Source organism: Pleurodeles waltl, chromosome 12 (assembly GCF_031143425.1).
Source record: "Pleurodeles waltl isolate 20211129_DDA chromosome 12, aPleWal1.hap1.20221129, whole genome shotgun sequence".
In the NCBI taxonomy this organism is placed as follows: Eukaryota; Metazoa; Chordata; class Amphibia; order Caudata; family Salamandridae; genus Pleurodeles; species Pleurodeles waltl.
The window spans coordinates 33,322,640-33,350,068 of record NC_090451.1 but is presented as its reverse complement, the minus strand read 5'-3'; the positions used below and the strand labels follow the sequence as shown (position 1 = coordinate 33,350,068).

Genomic DNA, 27,429 nt, shown 5'->3' with positions numbered 1-27,429 from the left:
TACTGTTGCCAGTATTGGTTGTATGATTCCTTGCACTCTGGGGGCTCCTTAGAGGACACCCACATTGCTCCTACCAGCTTTCTGGGGTTTTCAGGGCAGCCCACACTGCTGGCACTCTTCAGACAGGTTTCCGCCCTCCTGCTGCTTGACCAGCTCAAGCCCAGGAAGGCAGAATAAAGGTTTTCTTTTGGGGGTGGGAGGCAACATCCTCTCCCTTTGGAAATAGGTGTATGGCTCGGGAGGGGTTGCCTCCCCAAGCCACCGGTATGCTTTGAAGGGCACATTTGGTGCCCTCCTTGCATAAGCCAGTCTGCACCAGTTCGGGGGCCTCCAGCCCCTGCTCTGGCGCAAAACTGGACAATGGAAAGGGGAGTAGCCACTCCCCTGTCCATCACCACCCTAGGGGTGGTGTCCACTGCTCCATCAGATGGCCACTTGACTCTGCCATCTTGAATCCAAGGTGGGTAGAGGCCTCTGGGAGCATCTTGTTGGCCAGGTCAGGCAGGTGACTTCACAGCCCCCTCCTGATAGGTGGTCACCTTGCTAGGTGGTCACCTTGCTAGGTGATCAATCCCCCTTCTAGGGCGATTTAGGGTCTCCCTCTTGGGTGTGTCCTCAGATTCGACATGCAAGACTTCAGCAGGGCTCCTCTGCAACATTTACTTCGACTTCTGGCCACTGGAACCGCAAATGGACTCCACAGGAACCTACCATCTGCAGCTCCAGTAACAACTCTGCTCTGCAACATTGTTTCTCCGGCTCCTTCCAGCAACTAACATTTCCCCAGTTCTGCATCATCAGAGGGTGGCAAGTCTTCAGTCTGCACCAAGGAGTCACTCCCCTGCATCTGCAGGCACCAACTGCAACAACGGCCGGATGCGTGGATCTCCTCTCATCCTGATCTGTGTGGATCCTGCATCACGAGTGGTGGTCTGGAGTGGTCCCCTTGGTCCTCTCTGCCAGCTGTCCAACATTGGAGAAGGTAAGTCCTTGCCTTCCCACGCAGGACAGGACCCCCATGCACATCATCTCTTGCAGCTGCCAAAGCTTGTTGGCATCTCCTCCAACTAATCTTTAGTCTCCAGATAGCCCCAGCCCCCAACACTGTTCCCTACAACGCACAGCTCTGCGTGCTCCTCCCGCAACGTGGGACCCTGCTTCAGGTCTGCTGCCTGGGCACCTCTACACGAATCCCGGGCTCCTTGCCTATGGGTCTTCTGTGGGGGTTGCCTCCTATTCTTTGGACTCTCTGAACTTCTGAGGGTGCCCCGAGACTCCTCTCCGTGGGATGAGCCCTCTTGGACTTTGCTGGTCCCCGGCAGTTCCACTTTTCGTCTACTGCGACATTTGCCTTTGCCAAGGCTTGTTGGTGGTTTTTCCACACTACAGACTGAGTGCAATCCTTCAGCCTACATCAACTGCATCCTCCAGGAACTCTTCACTGACTCCCGGGCTGCATTGCTGACCGTCTTGATCTCACTGTCGCGCAGCTGCTGCATCCAGAGACGGTTAAGTAGTGGTTCCTGCCACGACCGGACACTCCAGCGTGAACTGGACTTGGTGCCCTCCTCCTTCAGGTCTTTCTCTTCAGGAATCCATCGCTGGTTTCTTGCACTCTTGTCTGGGTGTTGCAATATCCTTCTTTTTAGGCATTTTGGTGGGTTGAGAAAAAAAAAAAAAAACAGTAACTTACCTCTTACTTCCTGGTTGCTGTGGGGGGGGCACTCCGGTACTTTCCTTTGGGGTTTCCTAGCTCCCCTCTATCGATTCCACTTCCTTGAGTGGGGACCTGACTTTTGCATTCCACTTTCTTAGTATATGGTTTGGTCCCCCTCCCCCCCCCAGGCCTTCAGGATTACCTAAAGCTTTTCACTGTTGTCTATTGCTTTTTATGCCCATTTCTGTTTGCTACTGTACATAGATAGTGTGTTTACTCACCTCCTATTGCAGTATTGCCTAACTAGTGTTTTAGTACTGTGTTACTGTAATAAAGTACCTTTATTTTATTTATTTTTAACACTGAGTGTTTTTGTGTGAGTGCTGTGGGACTACAGTGGTATTGCATGAGCTTTGCATGTCTCCGAGATAAGCCTTGGCTGCTCGTCCACAGCTCCCTCTAGAGAGCCTGGCTTCTAGACACTGTCTACACTTCACCGAGAGGGGATATTTGAAATAAGGTGTTAGTGCCATAGGTATCCACCACACACCAGGCCAGCCTCCTACAGTGTGGTCTAAGAAAATGTTAAGTGGTATACACAACCCCGCTGAAGGGATAGATTTGCTCCCCACATACATGACTCGGGAGCAGCCGTTGCCTGGCTCGCGCTGGTTTGCACGATATTTTATGAATCCAAAGCTGTAAGATTGCGCTTGAAATGGTAAAAAGCTTCTGTTTTTTTTTAACCACCAATCTTATGGATAAAGAGTTTGCTTAAAAATGGTCAATGCGTTGTTACTTTTCTGGCTCGCATGGAATGCGTTAGGCTTACCCTACACTTACAAATCTGCTACAAAAACCAACATTTGCGGGGGGAGATGTAACGTCAGTTGTGCTGTCCAAAGGGGGCTGCTCTGTATGTAAATCCTGGGAGCTGCCCAGGCTTCTGCTCTATATAAATGTAGGAAGTTGGCTCTGTATGTACTATTTCAAAGTAAGGAATAGTATGCACAGAGTCCAAGGGTTCCCCTTAGAGGTAAGATAGTGGTAAAGAGAGATAATACTAATGCTCTATTTTGTGGTAGTGTGGTCGAGCAGTAGGCTTATCAAAGGAGTAGTGTTAAGCATTTGTTGTACACACACAGGCAATAAATGAGGAACACACACTCAAAGACAATTCCAGGCCAATAGGTTTTTATAGAGAAAAATATATTTTCTTAGATTATTTTAAGAACCACAGGTTCAAGATTTACAAACAATACTTTAAATGAAAGGTATTTCACTCAGGTATCTTAGGAACTTTGAATCATCACAATATCATGTACAGTTTTGGCAAAAATGGCAATAAGTTATTTTAAAATTGGACACAGCAAAATTCAACAGTTTCTGGGGGAGGTAAGTATTTGTTAGTTGTTCAGGTAAGTAAAGCACTTACAGGGTTCAAAGTTGGGTCCAAGGTAGCCGACCGTTGGGGGTTCAGGGCAACCCCAAAGTTACCACATCAGCAGCTCAGGGCCGGTCAGGTGCAGAGGTCAAAGTGGTGCCCAAAACGCATAGGCTTCCATGGAGAGAGGGGTGCCCCGGTTCCAGTCTGCCAGGAGGTAAGTATCCGCGACTTCGGAGGGCAGACCAGGGGGGGTTATGTAGAGCACCGGGGGGGGACACAAGTCAGCACAAAAAGTACACCCTCAGCGGCACAGGGGTGGCCGGGTGCAGAGTGCAAACAGGCGTCGGGTTTGCAATAGGTTTCAATGGGAGATCCAGGGGTCTCTTCAGCGATGCAGGCAGGCAAGATTGGGGGGGGGGGCGCTCCTCGGGGTAGCCACCACCTGGGCTAGGGAGAGGGCCACCTGGGGGTCGCTCCTGCACTGGAGGTCGGATCCTTCAGGTCCTGGGGGCTGCGGGTGCAGTGTCTTTACCAGGTGTCAGGTCTTTGAAGCAGGCAGTCGCAGTCAGGGGGAGCCTCTGGATTCCCTCTGCAGGCATCGCTGTGGGGGCTCAATCAATCAATCAATCAATCATAGTATTTATAAAGCGCGCTATGTACCCGTCAGGGTTTCGAGGCGCTGAGGGGGGGGGGGGGGGGGAGCGCTGCTGGTTTAGCGGTCGAAGAGCCAGGTCTTGAGGAGCCTTCTGAATGCGAGGAGGTCCTGGGTCTGGCGAAGAGATGTGGGGAGAGAGTTCCAGGTCTTGGCGGCGAGGAAGGAGAAGGATCTGCCGCCGGATGTCTTGCGCTGGATTCGGGGTACGATGGCGAGGGCGAGGTTGGCGGATCGGAGTTGACGTGTTGGAGTGTAGAAGTTGAGTCTGGTGTTGAGGTAGGAGGGTCCGGTGTTGTGAAGTGCCTTGTGAGCGTGGGTCAGGAGTTTGAAGGTGATCCTCTTGTCTACCGGGAGCCAGTGGCCGGGGCTCAGGGAGGTCAACTCTGGCTACTCACGCGCTCGCAGTCGCCGGAGAGTCCTCCCTGTAGTGTTGGTTTTCCGCAGGGCGAGCCGGGGGCTCAGGTGCAGAGTGGAAAGTCTCACGCTTCCGGCGGGAAACGTGTGGTCTTTAAAAGTTGCTTCTTTGTTGCAAAGTTGCAGTCTTTGTGGAACAGGGCCGCTGTCCTCGGGAGTTCTTGGTCATTTTAGATGCAGGGTAGTCCTCTGAGGGGGAGACAGGCCGGTAGGGCTGGGGTCAAAGCAGTTGGTGTCTCCGTCTTCTCTGCAGGGCTTCAGGTCAGCAGTCCTTTTTCGTCTTCAGGTTGCAGGAATCTCTCTTGCTTGGTTCTGGGGGCCCCTAAATACTCAATTTAGGGGTGTGTTTAGGTCTGGGGGGTTAGTAGCCAATGGCTACTAGCCCTGAGGGTGGCTACACCCTCTTTGTGCCTCCTCCCTGAGGGGAGGGGGGCACATCCCTAATCCTATCGGGGGAATCCTCCATCTGCAAGATGGAGGATTTCCAAAAGTCAAGAGTCACCTCAACTCAGGACACCTTGGGGGCTGTCCTGACTGGCCAGTAACTCCTCCTTGTTTTTCTCATTATCTCCTCCGGCCTTGCTGCCAAAAGTGGGGGCAGTGGCCAGAGGGGCGGGCATCTCCACTAGCTGGGATGCCCTGGAGCGCTGTAACAAAGGGGGTGAGTCTTTGAGGCTCACCGCCAGGTGTTCCAGTTCCTGCAGGGGGAGGTGTGAAGCACCTCCACCCAGTACAGGCTTTGTTCCTGGCCACAGAGTGACAAAGGCACTCTCCCCATGTGGCCAGCAACATGCCTGGTGTGTGGCAGGCTGGCAAAACTTGTCAGCCCACACTGGTAGTCAGTTAAGGTTTCAGGGGGCATCTCTAAGGTGCCCTCTGGGGGTGTATTTCACAATAAAATGTACACTGGCATCAGTGTGCATTTGTTGTGCTGAGAAGTTTGATACCAAACTTCCCAGTTTTCAGTGTAGCCATCATGGTGCTGTGGAGTTCGTGTTTGACAGACTCCCAGACCATATACTCTTATGGCTACCCTGCACTTACAATGTCTAAGGTTTTGCTTAGACACTGTAGGGGCATAGTGCTCATGCACATATGCCCTCACCTGTGATATAGTGCACCCTGCCTTAGGGCTGGAAGGCCTGCTAGAGGGGTGACTTATCTATGCCATAGGAAGTGTGAGATTGGCATGGCACCCTGAGGGGAGTGCCATGTCGACTTAGTCTTTTTCTCCCCCCTAGCAAACACAAGCTGGCAAGCAGTGTGTCTGTGCTGAGTGAGGGGTCCCTAGGGTGGCATAAGACATACTGCAGCCCTTAGAGACCTTCCCTGGCATCAGGGCCCTTGGTACCAGGGGTACCAGTTGAAAGTGACTTACCTGGATGCCAGGGTTGTTGCCAATTGTGGAGACAAAGGTACAGTTTTAGGGAAAGAACACTGGTGCTGGGGCCTGGTTAGCAGGGTCCCAGCACACTTTCAATCATAACTTGGCATCAGCAAAGGCAAAAAGTCAGGGGGTAACCATGCCAAGATGTCCTTACAATAAATATATACATATGAGAAGATACATAACCTATAACCTTTAATATGGCCCAATGTAGCCATCAGGGGGTTTTGGTAAGGGTCAGGTGCGCACATTACCGGAACACTAGAACCGCAGTATGGGATATTACATGGTATGGGAAATCACGTCACCCATTACACATTTCTTATGTTACCGTTTTATTTTCTGCAGTTTGCATGAAAAAGGGTGACTTTTTCAAACGTGGAAATGTTCTTGAAAAGATAGAGGGCAGCACCGGACCTGCAGGGGTCTCTGGCACAGGGCGCTGGGGCCCCGCCCATCCAGCTGGTAACTGCTAACAGCAATTGCCTTTCACTTAACACTTAATAAAATATTTAAAGTCAGTGCCACCGGTGCTTAATTTGTGCTTGTTGTTTCCGGTGCCGAGCACCGGCACTTATTTTTGAGGGCCGGGGCTTATTCTTCTGCCCCAAGCATTTGCTGCGAGCAAAAAAACACAGAAAAACAAAAAAGCGTCACAAAGAGAGAAAGCAGAAAGATGCAGGAGTAAGTTGAAGGGGCAGAGAGTGGCTGTAAATGGATTGAAGAGGTCCGAGATGGCTTCAGGATTACGCTGCCTCAGTATTCCGTGTTCCCACATTTAATTGCAGCAGCTCCAGGTTTAGGTGGAGGGCTTTGAGCACCGGCACCTTTTTATTTACAAATTAAACATTGAGTGCCACCCTCAGTGCCCGAATGCCTCTTGCGAATCGTCTTGCCGGACGGAGTCGGGTAGCCAGGTCCGTTCCAGATAGACATGTGCCCCAGTGCGCATGTGCCAAACTGAATTTCCTTTTCTTATAATCACTGCAAACTGTGGGCTGACCTAGCTCCTGCCCTGGCATATGGCTCCTGGGGGTCTCTAGAGACCGCTCACTCATGACGCGAAGCCTCGTCCCAGTTTTTAAGCAGCCTGGGCGTGTAGGGCACCCGCCCTGTATCTGCCAGGGCTGCTTGTCAGTCACTCACTGGGCAGGGCAGCGAGACCCTTTTCAAGCTCGCCCCAGAACGACGGGTCTGAGGTGGGAGAGGGCACAACATGGCCTTGTGGTGGTGCCAAGTCCTGCCTCTGCCCCTTACATAGCTCCAGCTCTTAGCACATAGTAAGCCACTGGTAGGTCACTGATGGATGGAAGCCGAGGGAGCGTTTTACATGTGCACTGCTAGAGACTGGGCGTGCCAATGGTGACTGAGGTGATGCCACGGTACGGTGCCAGGGTTCATTTCTTATTAATGAATCAGTTCAAGGGAGGTGCCCAGCAGCAGCCGGGGAGAGGGCACATGTGCCCCACGTGGAATGTACTTAGACTCGGGGTCCACGGAGCACTGGGATTGGCTAGAATATACATGTCGTGTGAAGAGTAACATGCGCACTCCTTGAAAGTGAGTGCAGTATTAAGTTCTTCTTTTTTAACCCCTTCCTGCCCACACACCGCCTCAAAGCAGAGTGCAAGTGGGAGAATTTCAACAGAAGAGAGAGAGAAGGCTGGGTCACAAAGACACAACATGCATTTCTGGGATTTATTTAGTGCGCCAAGAACCCGATGCTCGACTTCCTCTCCGAGCTTTGTTTCACTGCACCCAGGTGTACAACACGACTGCGGACATACACCCTAAACCAGCCAGCATTATCGGCTTTGTCAGCGGTGGGTAACTCTGGAAGGTAATTAATTAACAACACGTGTTGTGGATACTTAATACTGAAAATGCATTCTGAAATGATCAGTCTGTGAATTACACATTCCTGGGGCCCGTGGGACGGGTGGTGGCCTTCAGAGTATCTCAGTCACCCCTCTCATGTTCACTCGGGATATCATCCCCTTTTTCTCGCCACAGCTCATCCGCCTACGTCATCTCTTTGCTGCTTAGCATCCTTGTTTCACTCTTGTGAATGGGCTGCCTCACGCCCTTGGCGTGACCCCTCCCAAACGCGCAACGCACCCACTCTCCCCTAAACGTCACACTGACTTACTTTCATCTTGTTAATATTCTGGCAGCGGTGGACTCCCTTCATGCACATTTTCACAACAGAACAAACTGGGACGTGTGACCACTGCTCTGTGCACTGAGCAGAGAGGCCAAGGACTGGATGAGCTTGTATTCTGCGCAGGTTTCTGACCCCCTCACAGACACCGTGGGAACCTCACACTGCCTGCAGCCTCAGCCCCACGCTCTCAATCATGGCACAGTATAAACACTGGCACGGGGAATATGCCACAGAAACAAAACTTAAAACAAGAACAACTTTCCTTCATAAATGGATATAAGAACAGTATTTTGGTCCATTTATCACAGAAATAGTGCTGAAAATTGCACCTATGTACACCCTTTTGTTTTTTTTGTTTAAAATCTTGGGGGGTGGGGGGCGGAGAGTACCCCCCCGAAACCACCGGAGAAAGTCAGGCTTGTTCACTTCGCTGGGGCGCGCAAAAATAAATGATTTGGTCTTATACCCAACCACTTTCAAATGTCGCCAGACACCACCGTGCTGGAGAATATACCACGTGGTTTGTGTGCAGTTAAAGAAATGGAATATCTTTGTTGATGTAGTTAAGAGTGTACAATTTTAGAGAAAACTCTTCTTTGTTAGTTCAGATACAGGGTTCTGAAGCTGCTTCCTGTAGGGCTGGGCTAACAATGACCCCTGGCTGAAATCAGAAGGGCCTGGTTTTGTTTAACTTTCACAGAAGGAGCTGCAATGAAACAGATTACAACAACAAAGCCCTGCACGGTGGTGGTGGGGAGGTCTGAGGGGCAGTTCTCCAAGTACAGTCCAGCCTAGAGGCAATCTGATGGACAGAAGAACAGAGTCGAGGACAGGCCTCCCTGCTGGATTTAACCCATACAGCACAGGCATGGTGACTTTTCTGTCAAACACAGAAATATGTCAGTGGTATGACATCGTCATGTGAGATGTGAGTTTTGAACCCACTGCTTTTTGACCAAAAACAAAAAAAAAACACCGCATCAAACATTTCCAAAGTTTTTTAGACATGCTTTAAGAAAATCAGCCAATGACAGCAGGGGACACAGGGGCAGTGTGTGTGTTTCAGTGCTGTCCTTTGCCTTTTAAACAAACAGTGGCCCAGTGGTGTGTTCCTAATGCTGAAAGCAGTTTAAGCTTCGGCCCCAGGGCCTAGCGCGGCTCTGCAAGTTAAACGCTCGCTGCTGACAGCTGTAGGTCATAAGCTTGAATCTCAACAAAGCTACTCAGCTTTCTACCTTTCCAAACTTAGTAAACAGACTATTAAATTGGGTAATTGAACAGTTATCTTTCACAGTCCTTATGCACAGAAAAACTCTGGTATATAACACAACAGAAAAAAACAAGTGACTTCGATGTGTGTGCAGAGTTGAGGTGTGTGGGGCAGTTTCGCAGGCTTCTTACCCCAGCAGGCTGCTGTTACTCGCCAGGCGGGAGAGCTTCACCATGGACTTGGAGTAGGTCTCCTCGATGGCAGCCCTGCAAAGAAGCAACGCAAATTGTAATTGTAGTAGTATTTATATAGCGCTTACTACCCGTGACGAGGCGTCGAGGCGCTTTTCGGCGAGTGGCACGCTACTCCGGAACCCAAAAGGAATTAGAGGTCTATTAGTATAGAGGAATAAGAGTACAGTTTTAATATTAGGAGTTAATTTGAGCCACGGATATGAACCATTGCGAGGAAACACACGGACAACAAACATTTTAAGAAAGTTTTGGGACTGGGGCATGAAGGCACGAGTACCAGGCACAGCGCTCTGTACACAGAGTGAGGCACTATTCTGGACTCAAGGACCCAAACAAGGCCTCAATTCACTGCGTTCGAGGTGCCCAGTGTGAATATGGTGCACTGTCGGCTTCGGTGCGCTAACGGGAAAAGTGTAAACTAAATAACCCTGGAAACGGCACCGCCCGGGTGCGACCGTCACGTGATAAAAGGACAAAGACTGAAATACAAGACAAGCTGGTCAGTCTGAGCGGACTGACTCCCGCCAGGATCGGCGTAGCTTGTGTGTATTTGAGGCAGGTGAGGCCAGAGGCGCCTGGGGTAGAGGAGGGTGTCCAGGCGCTCGAGGCACTTTCTTTAGTTATTCCAACCAGCCTGACCCCTGCAGCTAATGCCCCCCCCCGCAGGATGTCACAGATGGGCCACGTTAACTGAGCCCCGAAATCAGCAATGCTGCATCAGTAAAAAGGGGCAGCCCCAGAAATGTGCACTGAGACGTCATACATCTCACGTGACCCACAAATGATCACTTCCGTGTCACCAGTGCAAGGTCACAAGTGTCAAAGGAGGAATAACGTGGTCTGCTGTGTGGAAACAGGCTGGGTGTACATGGGAAGCCACATCCCTTCAATCCGTGGTCCCTCCTTACACCTGCAGGAATGTGGCCCCCACCTGACCCCGCACTGATTCTGACCTCCATAATGCCAGGCATGGGACTGGCAACGCCTTGTACAGCCCCTTTCCTCCTGTACACGACTTCTCTTCTGCTAGGGTACCCCAGTGGCCCCCAGCAGGGGAGGATTGGGGGGACTGGTCACGCCCCTTCACGGAGGCCTCTGTGGGAGTGCTGATGGCACCATGTTCACTATGGAGAAGTTGGGGACCCGGCCGTGTGTGCGCGCGCCGACGTGCCAACCCCAGCAGATGCACACTTGGCTGGCACGGGCCTGGGACGACTGACCCATAGCCCCCGGCACACGATGCAAATAACAGATGATGAACGGAATGCTTAACAATGTCACTCGTCCCCCCCCCCCCACCAAGTCCCAGATCTGAGTTTATTCCACGCTCTATTTGCTCACCCGCCACCCCAGTTTGGACCCAGTCATATGCAAATCAGTCTTGACCCTGATGCTCATAGGTACACCCCAGCCCAAACTGCCAGGCCAGGTCCTTTCCCGGCCAGGAGCATCCTGGGACCGGTTTCAGGGTATCACCCTTCATCAGCCAGGCTAGCTTGAATCTGGTGGCATAGCAAGCACGGAACCCACGTGTGGGCATATCCGGCACACTCAGGGCAGCAAATGCAAAGAACAGATTATGGATGAAGATGGCATCAGCTCGTGCAAGCTCTCCTACCTCACTCGAGGTCGCCCCAGCCCCCCCTTACCTCTCTCGAACGAAGTCAGCCAACTCCTTGGTGGAGATCTGCCCATGCTTCATGTTGTGGTACAGCACCCCGAACCCCATGTTCTTTTCTCCCTGCAAGAAAAAAGGTAATAAAAAGTGTCATTCTTTGGGGGAAGGGAGAGGCGCCAGTCTTCACAAGCAGCCAGTTCTTCATTTGTAAATAAAAAGGTGCCTATGCCCAAAGTTCTCTTAAACACGTGGCTGCTGCAGCTAAATGTGCGAGCACGGAATACGGAGGTAGATAATCCAGAAGCCACCTCGGGCCTCTTCAATACATTTACAGCCACTCCCTGCCCCTTCAGCTCACTCCTGCAGCTTTCTGCTATATCCCTTTGTGACACTTTTCGTTTTCCTTTTCCTCCATCTTTTCCATATGTGTCTTTTGCTCGCAGTAAATGCTTGATACAGAAAAATAAGTGCCGGCCCTCAGAAGTAAGTGCAGGTGCTCTGCACCGGAAACCACCGGCTCAAATTAAGCACTGCAAACAACAAGCCTCCGGGGGACAGAGCTAGAGAGGGAAGAAGTCATCAGGACACGTCTGATCCCCGTGTAAAATTAACATACTGCACACATGACAGCCAGCGTGAAATAAATATTATAGTGCCTCGAGACCCCTGTGCCACAGAGAAGTGCTCTCCGTGTGAGGACACACGTCTGGCACCCCACGGATCACACATCCTGCTGCTTAAAATAAGACCACAAGCCTTTCACACTCGCTGGCAGAGCATCATGTTTAGGACGCTCTTGCGGTAGCCCTGGGAAGTGGGTGGGGGTGGTATGTGTAAGCGGAGGGGCATTTGTATGGATGAGCTGTGTGGCTGTAAATGTGTGGGCGTGAGGCTGGGTGTGTCCGTGGGGTGCCATCTGGATGTGTGATAGTGGGGTCCGTGCAGACCACCCAGGATATTGCCGCATGGGTTAGGAAATTTTGCTGCATTTTATTTTAGTTATATTCAATAAATATGCAATACATTTATTATACGTTATATTCAATAAATATGGGGAGGGGGGGAGGTTTAACACACATGGGAAAGTCAGAGGAAGAGAAAAGCGCCACAATGGGAGAAAGCTGCAAGAGTGAGGTGAAGGGGCAGGGAGTGGCTGTGAATGGATTGAAGAGGCCCGAGATGGCTTCAGGTTTGCGCCGCATCTGTATGCCGCGCCCGCACATTTAATTGCATCAGCCGCGTGTTTAAGAGGCGGGCTTTGGGCACCGCCACCTTTTTATTTACAAATTAAGCACTGGATGAGACACAGACATCAGCAATGATTGTATTAAGCAATACAGCGCGTTATCTATTAATTAGGGGAATTTGCATTTATTTTGCAATACAGGTGTGCATAATCTTTCATCCATTTACACGAATTTAAAAGACCAACTAAATAGATGCAGAATATTCTGCTCTGCTTAGCCGCGTCTTTGCCCCCCCCCCCCCCCCCCTCAGGACCCCAGTTCTCATCCACTTTGAGCATTTTCAGCCACTGACCAGGCCCCATCTAGGAGACAGGAACTTGTTTGGCTCTTTAGATCGCCGTGTTGCCCACATGCAAAGCACCAGAGGTCCTCTTTGGAAAACCCTTAAGGACACAGAGAGAACCCTGGCTTCGTGGCGCTCCCACGGCAGTGTTTTATTGCCCACAAATTTACATGAATAAAAAAGAAAAAAAATAGCAGGGAGCGGGACAGGTGACTCCGGTCACCCGAAGCAAGGCCCAAAAGATACGAGTGGCAACAGAAATATAACACCTCGCACTGAAAGCCTATAATAGCGCTTAGGTCGAATCTCAACCCCAACGCTTTTTTTAACCTATTTTTAAATTTGATTTGTTTTTAAAAGCCTATTAAATAAATGTGTTTCATTTACTGTCTCTCGCTCCGCCCCTGTCCTTGCAGGAGGCCTCGACTCTTCGCCCTCATTACCCACAAACGTAGGTGCTTCAGGGGGTTAACTGGACTGTTCAGATGTGCACCGGTGTCAAGGCACTCCTTGCACAGGGCGCTGCCCAGAATCCGCCCACGGCACTGGACCCCCAGAAAGGGGTGAACACGAGTGAGACTCATGGCTTCACGTTAAAAACAAACTAGAAACGAAAATACCAAACAAAGACGCCGTGAGAGGCCTAACAAGGGCTTGGGATTCAGGCAGCCTCGCCCTGCCTCAGACCGGGTCTCTCCTCAGTGGTCTTCCCGGTGCTATCCGAATATAGGCGCACCATCGGATTTGTGCTTTATTTTGCAAACAAAGGCTGGCTTCCCGAACCCTGTGCGTGCTGGGACGCCAATGTTTACATAGCGCTAGTGACACGCGGATGGCTTTGGAGCGCTGTAGTTTCAGTGTGCGTGCAATGATGGGGGGAGGAGGGATGGGATCCTTTGACCCTACAGCAGGTAGAGATGAGAGGAAAGCCTGGCGGAGTTCTGCTATCTGGAACTCCGCGAAGTGCTGAGAAAAGTCTGCCGCGCTACGCAGACGTTCCGCGAACGGTGAAGTTTAGGTAAGTCGCTCTGAATTTTCAGCACCAGGCGTTTCCTCGCGCTGTAAAATTAGCACCAAGAGCATCATGCGGAGCGCCGATGTAGGGAAGTCACTCTTTTTGGCATGGTTACCCCGACTTTTTCCTCTCTAGCAGTGTGTTTAGACTGTTTTCATTGGGATCTTGGTAACCAGGACCCCAGTGAATGTGCCCTCTCCTCTAAATTTGGTTGCTTCGGTACCCTTTACACCCAATTGGCATACTGGTGTACACCAGGGATCCCCATGGGCTGCAACATGTATTATGTCATCCGTTGTGCCGGTTGTTTCCAGTGCGGGGCACCAGCACTTATTTTTCTGCCTCAAGCATTTGCTATGAGCAAAAGACACATATGGGAAAGACTGAGGAAGAGAAAAACAAAAACGAGTCACAAAGGGAAAAAGCAGAAAGCTGCAAGAGTGAGCTGAAGGGGCAGGGAGTGGCTGTAAATGGATTGAAGAGGCCAGAGATGGCTTCAGGGTTAAGCTGCCTAAGTATTCGGTGTTCACACATTTAATTGCAGGAGCCGCGTGTTTAAGTGGAGGGCTTTAGGCACCAGCACCTTTTTATTTACAAATTAAGCACTAATGGGAACCCATGCAAACTGTGTCTGTAGGCCCACCATTGCAGCCTGCATGAAAAGGTGCATGCACCCTTTCACTGCTGGTCACTGCACCAGGTCACTATAAGTCACCTTTGTGGTAGGCCCTCCTAACCCAGAGGGAAGGGTGCAGGTACCTGTGTGAGGGCACCCCTGCACTAGCAGAGGTGCCCCCACGAACTCCAGTTCCAATGCACTGGACTTGGAAAGTGCAGGGAAGCAATTTTACCCGTGTACTGGCCACAGGTGTCCGGCTACATAATAGTAACTCCAAACCTGGGCATGTTTGGTATCCAACATGTTAGAATCACACCCAAATACTAATGCCAGTATTGGTGGCTTGATTCCATGCACACTGGGACAGCCTACAGGACCCCCAGTATTGCTCCTTCCAGTCTTCCACGGTTTGTGGGCAGCCCACCCTGCTGCCACCCCTCAGCCAGTTTTCTGCCCTCCTGCTGCTTGAACAGCTCAAGCCCAGGAAGGCAGAACAAAGGATTTTCTGTGGAAGAGGGAGGCAACACCCTCTCCCTTGGAAATAGGTTTTTACAAGGCTGGGGAGGGGGAATGTCCCTGCGCCACCAGTATGCTTTGAAGGGCACATTTGGTGCCCTCCTTGCATAATCCAGTTTGCACCAGTCCCTGCTCTGGTGCAGAACTACAGAAAGGAAAGGGGAGTAACCACTCCCCTGTCCCTCACCACCACAGGGCTCCTCCTGGTGGCCACTTGTTTCTGCCATCTTGAATCCAAGGTGGGCAGAGGCCCCTGGGAGCATCTGGTTGGTCGGGTGGTCACCCTGCAGAGTGACCAAGCCCCCTGTTAGGGCTATTTTGGGTCTCCCTTGCGGGTGGGTTCCCAGATTCGGCGTGCAAGACTCCACCAGGAATGCTCTGCATCAGCCTCTTCTGGTCCTGGCCCCCCCGGAACTGCTGCTGGACTTCACTGAAGCGAACAAGACTGCAACCCCGAGACGGCCTCGCCTTTGAACACTGTTTCTTCAACTCCTTCCAGTAATTGTAACATTTCCATGGCTGTGCATCCTCTGGAGTCGGCTCTTCAGCTGCACCAAAGTAGTAAGAAGAAATCTCCCTTGGAGTGAAGGAGTCCCTCCCCTGCATCTGCAGGCACCTAAGGCAACAACGACCGTCTGCTGGGATCTGCTGCCATCCGGCTCCAGGAAGAATCTCCAGCCCAGGTGGCGGTTCTGAGTGATCCCCTTGGTTCTCTCTATCTGCTGTCCAACGTGGGAGACGGTGAGCCCTTGCCTCTTCTTGCAGGACAGTACCCCTGCGCACAGCGACTCTTGCAGCAACCAAGGCTTGTTCACTCCTGCTCCAAGAGATCGTCAGGCTCCAAGTAGTCCCGGCCTCCAGCACTTCATCCTTTCAAGGACAGTCTCTCCTATGATGCTCCAGTGACGTGGGACTCCTCTCCAGGTGTGCTGACTCGGTCTCACTGCAACTTTCTGTGCCTGCTGCCAGTGGGTTGCCTGTGGGGGCTGCGACTGCTTCTTCTGGATCTCCCGACTGAAGAGGGCCAGCCCAGACACTCCTCCAAGGGTCGAGTCCCTGGACCTTACTGGTCCTCTTCTTCTCTGCAAATCCTCTACTGCTCAGATTTGCATTTGCCAAGGCTTGTTAGTGGTCCACCTGACCACTGACCATTTGCAACCCAGCGAGCGGCGTGGGACATCATCTGCATGACTTCAAGAACCTCTCCGCAGCTCCTAGGCTCCACAGCTGATCCTAATCTTCCCCTGTCAACCTGGATCTTCATCCACAGAAGGTTGGGTAGTGGCTCCTGCCCCAACTGGACACTCCTGTGTGGACTGGACTCCGACCCCTTCTGTTGCAGGTCCTCCTCTTCTGGAATCCACCGTTGGGTTCCACTGGACTGGTCCTGGTCTTGCAAACTCCCTTTTCCAAGTCCACCTTGTTAGTCCTTGGGAAGACCAGGTAACTCACCTCTGCTCTCCTGGTCACTGAGGGTCACCTTGATACTCACCTCATGGGGTCATGAGTTCTCCCAGCTCCCTTCTAACTGTTCCACATCCATGGGTGGGAGATCTCATTTCACAATCCACTATTTTCGGATATGGTTTGGCCATCCAATACGGCCGCCTTAGCTATTTTCTGCTATTTCTTGCCAATGCTTGTTTCTACACACTAATTCCTAATATTTACTGTGTGTGTATATATATATATATATATATAGTGTGTACGTGCCTCCAACTGGGGGACTGCCTAAAAGTAATCTAGTTCAGTGTTACTGTAATAAAGTACATTTATTTTTGTAACACTGTGTGGTTCCTTTCAGGTGTGATAAGTTGCTGTGTGACTGCTGTGGTAGTGCAAGTGCTTTACAATCCTCCTAGATAAGTCTTGGCTGCTCACCACAGCTACCACTAGAGTGTCCTGGCTTCCTAGACACTGTCTTCATTCATTAATAGGGGATGCCTGGACCTGGTATAAGGTGCAAACACCATAGCTGTCCACCACACACCAGGCCAGCTTCCTACAGCCAGAGGGCTCTAACTTCTTTATGCCGCTCAAGTAGATTTTCTACTCGAGCTGTAGCTTCCTCAAAGCAAGCGGTAGTGCCCTGCTGCACCCGCCCGCTCGGCAACTTAATGTTGGCGAGCTGCGTGAGAGACTGAGTCGATTCACAGAGTTTTTGCAACTTTGCACTCTGCGTAGAGGGCAGAGTGGCCAAAACTCCACCGGCAGAGTGGAATTCTTCATCCACCCCTAGTTTATAGTCACTAAAACCATACTGGTATTTTATCACAATCTACCATTGGACAGCAGCCATTTTCCCAAGAATTATTCCCTCTTCCATTCAACAACTAGACTGCCAACACTTATCACAAAACCTGCCATCTTGGGTGAGGACTTTGGCGTTACATTACCTCCCATTGTCTTCTTCACAAAGAGAACTCTTCCCTTCAGAAGCTCCTGTCAACACCATACTCATGTGATTTCCTTCTTACATGTAAGCTTTGTCATTGCCTGCTAGACCAAGCGCCCTGATGCAATCTCTACCTCACCACGAGAAGTCACCATAACCACAATCAATGTTTAATTAATTATAGCTCCACCAAACTCCCATAACATCTTGAAGTAGTACTCCCAGACATGTTCTGGCCACTTCACTCCTCACCGACATCCCCACCCCTGTTCCGGAAGCATCATTTAGTATCTCCTCCTGGTCCACTGCATCAAGGCCCCCCCTCATGCGCTGGTACATCCCAGATGCACGGCTGCTGCCCAGTACAGGTCTCATCTCAAGGTCTCAGGAGCACCAAGAGATGCTTGACCATCACCTACCTCCAACTTCACACTGATCCAGCCGTTACTGCCATTCCTGTTGACACCCCTCCTCACCCACTGCGCTGACCCCTCTTACCTTACCCTATCAACTCCTGTGTGCATTATCCATCATCACAGAAAAAAGCCCGCACAAACATGAATTACTCTGCTTTGTAATAATGCATCCGTCAACTGTAACTTCCTAACTTTGTTAAAGAGAACAGAAACCCATCCCTCTCCACGTGTCCCCCCCCCCCAATGAAGCATTAACTGCAGATCCTGAAACCTTTAAGTGTTCCCACAACTGACATTTTATTCCTTACTCACGTCACCTCAATGGGATCAAGAACCATCCAATGAGTTTACCACACATTCCCCACCATCAATGGTTGATGGTGGTAAAAGGCTTGCTGCTTCACCGAACTCACCGTAACCGCCCTGCCCGTCAATATCGGAGATATCCCCACCACTGGTGTAAAATGTTGGCACCACTGGTCGGTTACGTAGCTATAGTAACGACTACACTGGGTGTTGCTGCAATCCGATCACAGCATCTTAATCAATATTTCATCAGGGACCTTCCTGCAGCCTATTTGTTGTTGAAGCTTGTACTGTTTGTGGCAAGTAATTCATCTATTGTAAAAGAGAGCACGGTTTGCACTACTGCCGCCTAGTCTGCATGTGTTCAGTGGCTTCAAAGCCAACACTGCTGCATATACTACGAGGGAAGCTTGCACTGCGCTGCCTGGACTCTGTACAGTGAGCTCCAAAGCTTACACTGATACAGGTTCTGTGACAGAAGCTTGCACTGTTTCCATCTGGGGAGTCTGTTCAGTGGCATCAAAGTTCACACTGCTACCTCCTCTGTAAGGGAAGCTTGCCCCGCTGCTGCCTGAGGTCTGTTCAGTGGCATCAAAGCTCACACTGCTACCTCCTCTGTAAGGGAAGCTTGCACTGCTGCTGCCCGAGGTCTGTTCAGTGACCCAAAATCTCCCACTGCTACCTATTCTGTGATGGAAGCTTGCAATGCTTCCATCTGGGGAGTCTGTTCATTGGCATTAAAGCTCACACTGCTATTTATTTTGTGAGGGAAGTTCCCCCGCTGCTGCCCGAGGTCTCGTCAGTGACCCTGAAGCTCACACTGCTACCTCTTCAGTGAGGGAAGCTTGCCCCGCTGCTGCCTGAGGTCTGTTCAGTGGCATCGAAGCTCACACTGCTACCTCTTCAGTGAGGGAAGCTTGCCCCGCTGCTGCCTGAGGTCTGTTCAGTGGCATCGAAGCTCACACTGCTACCTCTTCAGTGAGGGAAGCTTGCACTGCTGCTTTCTAGGGTGTCTGTTCGTTGACACCAAAGCTTACACAGCTACCTGTTCTATGAGGGAAGCTAGCACTACTGCAGCCTTGGGTGTCTGTTCAGTGGCATCAAAGCTCACCCTGCTATCTATTCTGTGAAGGAAGCTTGCACTGATGTCGTCTGAGGTCTGTTCAATGACCCCAAAGTTGACACTGCTATCCATTCCATGAGGGAAGCTTGCACTGCTGCTGTCTGAGCTCTAGTCAGTGACCATGAAGGTCACACTGCTACCTATTCTGTGAAGGAAGCTTGCACTGCTGCTGTCTGAGCTCTAGTCTGACCATGAAGCTCACATTGCTATCTATTCTGTGAAGGAAGCTTGCACTGCTGTTGTCTGAGCTCTAGTCTGACCATGAAGCTCACACTGCTACCTATTCTGTGAGGGAAGCTTGCACTGCTGCTGTCTGAGCTCTAGTCTGACCATGAAGCTCACATTGCTACCTATTCTGTGAAGGAAGCTTGCACTGCTGTTGAAGGTCTGTTCAGTGACCACAAAGCTCACACTGCTGCGTGATCTGTGAGGGAAGCTTGCACTGCTGCTGTCCGGGGTGTCTGTTCAGTGGCCTGGCTGCCAGGCTGATTCCGGTACCCCCAGTAAGCCAGATTGCCAGGGCAGGCTACGGTAGCCCCAGTAAGCCAGATTGCCAGGGCAGGCTACGGTAGCCCCAGTAAGCCAGATTGCCAGGGCAGGCTACGGTATCCCTGGTAAGTCCGGTTGCCAGGGCAGGCTCCGGTAGCCCCAGTAAGCCCGGTTGCCAGGGCAGGCTCCGGTAGCCCCAGTAAGCCCGATTGCCAGGGCAGGCTACGGTAGCCCCAGTAAGCCAGATTGCCAGGGCAGGCTACGGTAGCCCCAGTAAGCCAGATTGCCAGGGCAGGCAACGGTATCCCTGGTAAGCCCGGTTACCAGGGCAGGCTACGGTAGCCCCGGTAAGCCCGGTTGCCAGGGCAGGCTCCGGTAGCCCCAGTAAGCCCGGTTACCAGGGCAGGCTCCGGTAGCCCCAGTAAGCCCGGTTGCCAGGGCAGGCTACGGTAGCCCCAGTAAGCCCGGTTGCCAGGGCAGGCTACGGTAGCCCCAGTAAGCCCGGTTGCCAGGGCAGGCTCCGGTAGCCCCAGTAAGCCCGGTTGCCAGGGCAGGCTACGGTAGCCCCAGTAAGCCCGGATGCCAGGGCAGGCTACGGTAGCCCCAGTAAGCCCGGTTGCCAGTGCAGGCTACGGTAGTCCCGGTAAGCCCGGTTGCCAGTGCAGGCTACGGTAGCCCCAGTAAGTCCGGTTGCCAGTGCAGGCTACGGTAGCCCCGGTAAGCCCGATTGCCAGGGCAGGCTACGGTAGCCCCAGTAAAGCCAGATTGCCAGGGCAGGCTACGGTAGCCCCGGTAAGCCTGGTTGCCAGGGCAGGCTACGGTAGCCCCAGTAAGCCCGGTTGCCATGGCAGAGTACGGTAGCCCCAGTAAGTCTGGTTGCCAGGGCAGGCTACGGTAGCCCCAGTACAGCAAGTTCCCAGGGCAGGCTACGGTGGCCCCGGTGAGCCTGGTTGCCAGGGCAGGCTACGGTAGCCCCAGTAAGCCCGGTTGCCAGGGTTAGCTACGGTGCCCCCAGTTAAGCCAGCTGACAGGGAAGGCTACCATAGCCCAGTGAGCCCAGTTGCCAGGGTTAGCTACGGTGGCCCCAGCAAGCCCGGTTGCAAGAGCAGGCTCCGGTAGCCCCAGTAAGTCCGGTTGCCAGGGCAGGCTACGGTATCCCCAGTAAGCCTGGTTGCCAGTGCAGGCTACGGTAGCCCCAGTAAGCCCGGTTGTCAGGGCAGGCTACGGTAGCCCCAGTAAGCCCTGTTGCCAGTGCAGGCTACGGTAGCCCCGGTAAGCCCGGTTGCCAGGGTTAGCTACGGTAGCCCCAGTAAGCCCAGTTGCCAGGGCAGGCTACGGTAGCCCCAGTAAGCCCGGTTGCCAGGGCAGGCTACGGTGGCCCCAGTAAGTCCGGTTGCCAGGGCAGGCTACCATGGCCTCAGTAAGTCCGGTTGCCAGGGCAGGCTACGGTAGCCCCAGTAAGCCCGGTTGCCAGGGAAGGCTACGGTGGCCCCAGCAAGCCCGGTTGCCAGGGCAGGCTCCGGTAGCCCCGGTAAGCCCAGTTGCCAGGGTTAGCTACGGTAGCCCCGGTAAGACCGGTTGCCAGTGCAGGCTACAGCAGCCCCAGTAAGCCCGGTTGCCAGTGCAGGCTGGTTGCCACTGGTTACTGCTCCGTGAATAGAAAGCTCAGGGGATCCCTGGACGGCGCCATTTATTTCTGGCTTGGATCTTGGAAGTTATCCTGGTACCTGATACTCCCACTGAGTCCTAGAATCATTCACAACGAACCACTGACTGCAGAGGGCCTGAAAACTACAGCACTGCAAGGAAGAGAGGAGCTTTCTACCTCCGTCAGCCCAAAGAACAAGGACTCAGACATCAGTCACTCTGTTCGCTCCCTCACAGCCCTCAGGTCTCACTCACTGTAGGAAGCTGGCTCTGTATATACTGTATCAAAATTAGATATAGTGTGCACAGAGTCCAGGGGGTCCCCAGAGACAATAATAGATAATACTAATGCTCTATTTGTGGTAGTGTGGTCGAGCAGTAGGCTTATCAGAGGGTAGTGCAAAGCATTTGTTGTACACACACAAGCAATAGAAGAAACACGCACTCAATGACTTAACACCAGGCCAATGGTTTTATATCGAAAAATATTATTTTCTTAATTTATTTTAGAATCACAAGATTCAAATTGCAGGTAAGTACATTAAATGTAAGGTACTTTGCATAGGTATAGTTAGAACTTTGAACCAAAACAGTAATGTACACAGTTTTTCATAAACTTGCAATAAGCTATTTTAAAAGTGGACACACTGCAAAATTCAACTGTTCCTAGGGGAGGTAAGTACAGTTTGATTAATATGGAAAGTAATGCACTTACAAGTTCAGTCTCCGGGGCATAGGTAGCCCACTGTTGGTGGTTCAAGTCAACCCCAAACACCCAGCACCAGCAACAGAGCCGGTCAGGAGCAGAGGTCAAAGAGGAGCCAAAGTAACATGGGCGCTTAGGGAGACAGGGGCTGCTCCCGTTCCCTGAGGCCTTGGGAAGCAGACCCGGGGGGGGGGTTTAGTAGAGCATTGGGGGGGCCCCAAGTAAGCACACAAAACACACCCTCAGCGGCACAGGGGTGGCCGGGTGCAGTGGGCAAACAGGGTGTCTGGTTTGCAACAGAATTCAATGGAGGGACCAGGGGTCACTCAGACGCTGCAGCCAGGGCAGAGGGGGGCTTCTCGGGCCAGCCACCGACTGGACAAGGGTGAGGGCCACCTGCTGGTCACTGCTAGACCGGTGGTCGGTTTCTCACAGGCCTGGGGGCTGCAGGCAGAGTGCTTCTCCGGGCATCAAATATCTTCGTCCCGGGCAGTCGCGGTCAGGGGGGTCCTCGGGATTCCCTCTGCAGGTGTCGTCGTGGAGGTGCAGAGAGGTTAGCCCAGGGTGGACACATCATCCAAGTCACCTGGGGGTCCTCTCTGGGTCGTTGGTTTCTCTGGACACAGGCCAGGGGCATTGGGTGCAGAGTTGTGGGGACTCATGCTTCAAGAGTGAGGTGGGAGTCCCTTTAAAGATGGTTTCTTCTTTTTTGGTTGGGCCGGTCTGCTGTCCACAGGAGTTCTTGATCCTTTGTAGTTGCAGGGCAGTCCTCTGAGTCGGCAGAGGTAGCTGGGCCCGCAGGATGGGTCGCTGGGGTGCAGGTTCTCTGAAGTTGGAGACAGGCTGGTAGGGCTGGGGCCAAAGCAGTTATCTTCCTTCTTCTCTGCGGGGTTTTTCAGCTAAGCAGTCCTTCTTCTTTGTAGGTCATCAGGAATCTGATATCCTGGGTTCAGGGTTGCCCCTAAATACTGAATTTAGGGGTGTGTTAGGGTCACAGGACAGTAGCCAATGGCTACTGTCCTTCAGGGTGGCTACATCCTCCTTGTGTTTCCTCCCTCTGGGGAGGGGAGCACATCCCTATCCCTATTGGGCTAAATCCTCCAAACCAAGATGGAGGATTTTCCAAGGGGGGTGGGTAACTTCAGCTCTGGTCACCTTAGGGGTGGACCTGGCTGAGGGGGTGACTCCTTGTTTTTCTCATTATCTCCCCGAACTTAATGCCAAAAGTGGGGGCTGTGTCTGGGGGGTGGGCATCTCCACTAGCTGGAGTGCCCTGGGGCGCTGTAACACCAGGCTTGAGCTTTTGAGGCTCACCACCAGGTGTTACAGTTCCTGCAGTTCCTGCAGGTGGAGGTGAGAAGCACCTCCACCCAGGACAGGCTTCGTTTCTGACCACAGAGTGCACAAAGGCACTCACCCCATGTGGTCAGAAACTCGTCTGGCAGTGGCAGGCTGGCACAGACCAGTCAGTCCCACATTAACAGTGGAGCTGGCATACAGGGGGCATCTCTAAGATGCCCTCTGTGTGCATTGCTCAATAAATCCCACACTGGCATCAGTCTGGGTTTATTGTGCCGAGACGTCTGATACCAAACTTCTCAGTATTCAGTGCAGCCATTATGGTGCTGCAGAGTTTGTTTTTGACAAACTCCCAGAGCATACACTCAGTATGGCTACCCTGCACTTACAATGTCTAAGAATTGACTTAGACACTGTAGGGGCATGGTGCTCATGCAGCTATGCCCTCACCTGTGGTATAGTGCACCCTGCCTTAGGTATGTAAGGCCTGCTAGAGGAGTGAATTACCTTTGCCACAGGCAGTGGATTGTGGGCATGGCACTCTGAGGGGAGTGCCATGTCGACAGTCTTTTTCTCCCCACCAGCACACACAAGCTGTGAGGCAGTGTGCATGTGCTGAGTGAGGGGTCCCCAGGGTGGCATAATACATGCTGCAGCCCATAGACACCTTGCCTGGGCAGAGGGCCCTTGGTACCAGAGGTACCAGTTACAAGGGACTTATCTGTGTGCCAGGGCTGTGACAATTGTGGAGAAAAAGGTACAGTTTAGGGAAAGAACAATGGTGTGGGGGCGTGGTTTGCAGGGTCTCAGCACACTTTCAATCATAACTGGCATCAGCAAAAGGCAAAACGTTGGGAGGTAACCATGCCAAGGAGGCATTTTCCTACACTCACTCCTCAGTGGCTTTAGACCCTACAAGTCTCACTCTCCGTCACTGGCCTCACGCACTTCAATGGCGTCTCACTCACTCATCACTGGCCTCGGTCACTTCAATGAAATCTCAATCACTCCCCATCACTAGCCTCAGGCACTTCAATGAGTCTCACTCACTCCCTGTCACTGGCCTCATCACTTCAAAAGAGTCTCACTCCCTGTTGCTGGCCTCTGATACTTCACGGGACTCTCACTCACTCCCAGTCATTGGCATCAGACCCTTCAGTGGAGTTTCACTCACTCATGTTACTGGGCTCATTACTTCAATGGAGTCTCTCACTCACTCAGGTCACTGGCCTCAGAATGTTCAGGACAGATTGATGCGCGGACAGGGCCCCGGCCTGGGGTATCTAGTACCTAGGGCCTTAACTAGCCCAAGACGGCTAGGGGTGTTGGACCGGGTATCAAATGGTCATGGAACTTTGAGTGAGCACAGGGAGGGGGGGATACACATCCGAGGGTGCTCTAAAGGGCGTAAGGGGCCATAAGACCGGGGCAGAGCACAGAGCTGAGTAATTGTAATTATATAGCACTTACTACCCCAGACGAGGTGTCCAAGCACTTTTCTGGCAAGTAGCACGGGAATTGCTGGAACCCAAAAAGGATTACTGGTAGATTACTAAAGAGAAATATGCATTAATCTGAGATGGACATGGGAGTCTGCTAGTTGGATGAAATAGGATACTGGAGGCAGAGAGGAGGGAAGAGTCTAGGTGGTGATATTTGGGAGCACACAGTTGTACGATGAGGTGTGAGATGAGTCAAAGGAGAGCTCGAGAAAGGAAGAATTTAGAGAGGGCTGTTTGGGAGACCATAGTAGTAAACTGAGATCTGGGGTGATCCAAGGAGGGCTAGAGGAGGGAAGAGTCTAGGAAGTGTTACTTTGGAGATCATAGCGGTAGAATGAGGTTTAAGAAGAATCCGAGGGGAGGGGGAGGATATTTTGAGAAAGGCATAGGGTGAGATAGTAGTGCACGGGAGAGGTAAAGATTGTTTTCCCTCTACACTAGAAGTAAAGTGATAAGAACGCAGTGTGCTGCAAGGAGTATAAAATATCTGTTCTCTCCCTGTCCCATATATATATATATATATATTATTATTATATATATATGTAAAACTATATTTGACTGCGCACATCCCCGGGAGCCTCACTTGGCGAGGGTTCGATTAACGACGAGTCTGTAAGCATCTGTAATTTCCCCCTTTCCCCACCCAGGTTGGCACCTTCGCTGGAGCCTGGCACTAACACCGCGTTCGTCTCTTTACTCCACAGACCAGCGTCTACTCGGATGAGAGGCCAGGACTTATGTAACATTTCAGGAAATCACACACGCTATCACGGGCTCACAACCTGCACAGTGCCACGTGTAAATATACGCACGTAGCGCCTTGTACAGCGGGAAAGCGCTACATTCCACACTAAAGAGGGGCGAGGGCCGGATGGGTGATGCGGCCAGTCCTGAGCCGGGCCACGGGTCCTCGTGAGAGGGCAGGGCCTGGGTGCACAGCAGACAGGCCCGGTGGGTGTACAAAGGCGGGCCGAAGGTCAGGCGCCGATGTCTGGCAATGGGGGTAACATGAGGGCCAATTAATCATGCCACAATCAAACTAGGAGCGCTTGTCACCCTTGACCTCCAGAGGGAGTGAAAAGGAGGACCCAGGGCCCGCCTTTCATCTTTTAGAAAGAAGATTGAGCGTCAATAGTCTATCGCCGCCGTTTAGAAAGGATGGGGCCGTGTCTCAGCATTTCATCCTTGTAGCATAGATGTAAAGGGTGAAGTATTTTGGGATTCGAAGACAGCACTCAGGGCCAGTCCTTTACACTTCAAGAGAGAGCAAAGGTCACGCACCAGATTTTTATCCATCAAGAATAAAAGGGCAACAATGTATTCTTCCGGTTTAGAAATGACGAGCGTCAGGCTCATATCAGCATTTCATCTTACAAAATGCGACACAAGAGACTGAGTCTCAGCATTTCATCTTACACAATGAAACATACTGGACTGAGTACCAGCATTTCATCTTACAAAATGAGACATATTGGACTGAGTCTCAGCATGTCATCACTCCATGAGTGAATGGGCGAGGACCAGGCTCCCGCATTTTATCCTTCGGACTCCAGCTGGGGCCCTTCAGAGGCCCTGCTTTTAACCTCCTAGGTGGGCATGTGCCAGCCTCTCATCCTACCAAGGGCGGCGGGAGTAAAGTCCTGCAGGTCTGGGCGGCCACTGGTGATTCCCCGTCCGTGTGCTTACCTCTAGGGGATACTTGTGGTTTTAGGACTCGCTCAGGCACAGCTTCAGCTGGCTGACTACTATGATTTCCTAGCATATCATAAGATAAAAGATGGATAGCCTGCCTTCGGCCCACCTGAAGATACGGTACGGGTAATGTATCGGCGCCCCTCGACCTGCACTGTGGGTGGCAGCGCTCGTCATTACCACGTGTGCACAGACTAGTGCACATCAGTGCCAGGGCTAGTGAGCCCGGGCTACTTGGCCAGTACCGTACTTTTGGATTTTATAATTTAATCTGCAAACACGCATGCTTCCGAAGGCGGACCTATTGGCTTTGCCAATGCTTGTTTTTTGCTGGTACAGCGAAAAGGCAGCAAATGTGACAATTTTCATCCTCTGCCGACTCTTTCCTCAGCGGGAGTTAAAACTGGGGCACAGACGATGAGGACTAAAGCAGGGCACACATCCTGAGACTCAGACTCTCAGGGTGGAAGAAACAGAGCAACAAAGAACTGGCAGGATACCAGGCTTTCATCCTCCGAGTCCCAGCCTTTCATCCTCCGAGTCCCGGCCTTTCATCATGTTATTCCCGGCCTTTCATCCTCCGAGTCCCAGCCTTTCACACTTTGATTCCCGGTCTTTCATCCTCCGAGGCCCGGCCTTTCATCCTCCGAGGCCCGGCCTTTCATCCTCCGAGGCCCGGCCTTTCATCCTCCGAGGCCCGGCCTTTCATCCTCCGAGGCCCGGCCGATGAGTCCCGGCCTTTCATCCTCCGAGTCCCGGCCTTTCATCCTCCGAGTCCCGGCCTTTCATCCTCCGAGTCCCGGCCTTTCACCCTGTGGCTGCCGGCCTTTCACCCTGTGGCTGCCATCCCTTCTTCCTCTGCCTGCCAGCCTTTAATCCTAACTCCCAGCCGTTCATCCTGTGGTTGCCAGCCTTTCATCCTCCGACTGCCGGCCTTTAATCCTGTGATCCCCAGCCTTTCATCCTCCGGCTGCCATCCTTTCATCCTCCGAGTCCCAGCCTTTCATCCTGTGGTTGCCATCCTTTCATCCTGAGTCCCAGCCTTTCATCCTGTGGTTGCCATCCTTTCATCCTGAGTCCCAGCCTTTCATCCTGTGGTTGCCAGACTTTCATCCCGAGTCCCAGCCTTTCATCCTGAGTCCCAGCCTTTCATCCTGAGTCCCAGCCTTTCATCCTGAGTCCCAGCCTTTCATGCTCTGCCTGCCGGCCTTCATCCTCCGGCTGGCAGGGGTGACAGATTCCCGGCTCCATCCCTGGGGTCACCCTAGTAAGGCCCATGTTACCAGCCAGCAGCGTGGGGGCCGGGGCCGTGCGTGACTGGGGGTGCGGACCGCACCCCACGCGTGTCACGCGCGCCCACGGTCTGTCCTTTCCTCCGGGAGTATCTGGGGTGGTTATTTTTGGCGCGGCGCAGATCTGCACCCCCAC

The 27,429-nt window shown here is 52.2% G+C and overlaps 1 protein-coding gene across 1 annotated transcript in view; it reads right to left on the bottom strand.

Annotated features, from left to right (window-relative positions):
• The window catches only part of FCHO1 (FCH and mu domain containing endocytic adaptor 1), a 172,241-nt gene that overhangs the window by 87,075 nt on the left and 57,737 nt on the right, over positions 1-27,429 (bottom strand). The window contains exons 4-5 of the mRNA XM_069216283.1: positions 10,778-10,869; positions 9,066-9,140 (exon numbers count right to left, since the gene is read on the bottom strand). Of these exons, the coding sequence (XP_069072384.1) occupies positions 9,066-9,140; positions 10,778-10,869 (167 nt within the window). The remainder of the gene's footprint in view (positions 1-9,065; positions 9,141-10,777; positions 10,870-27,429) is intronic.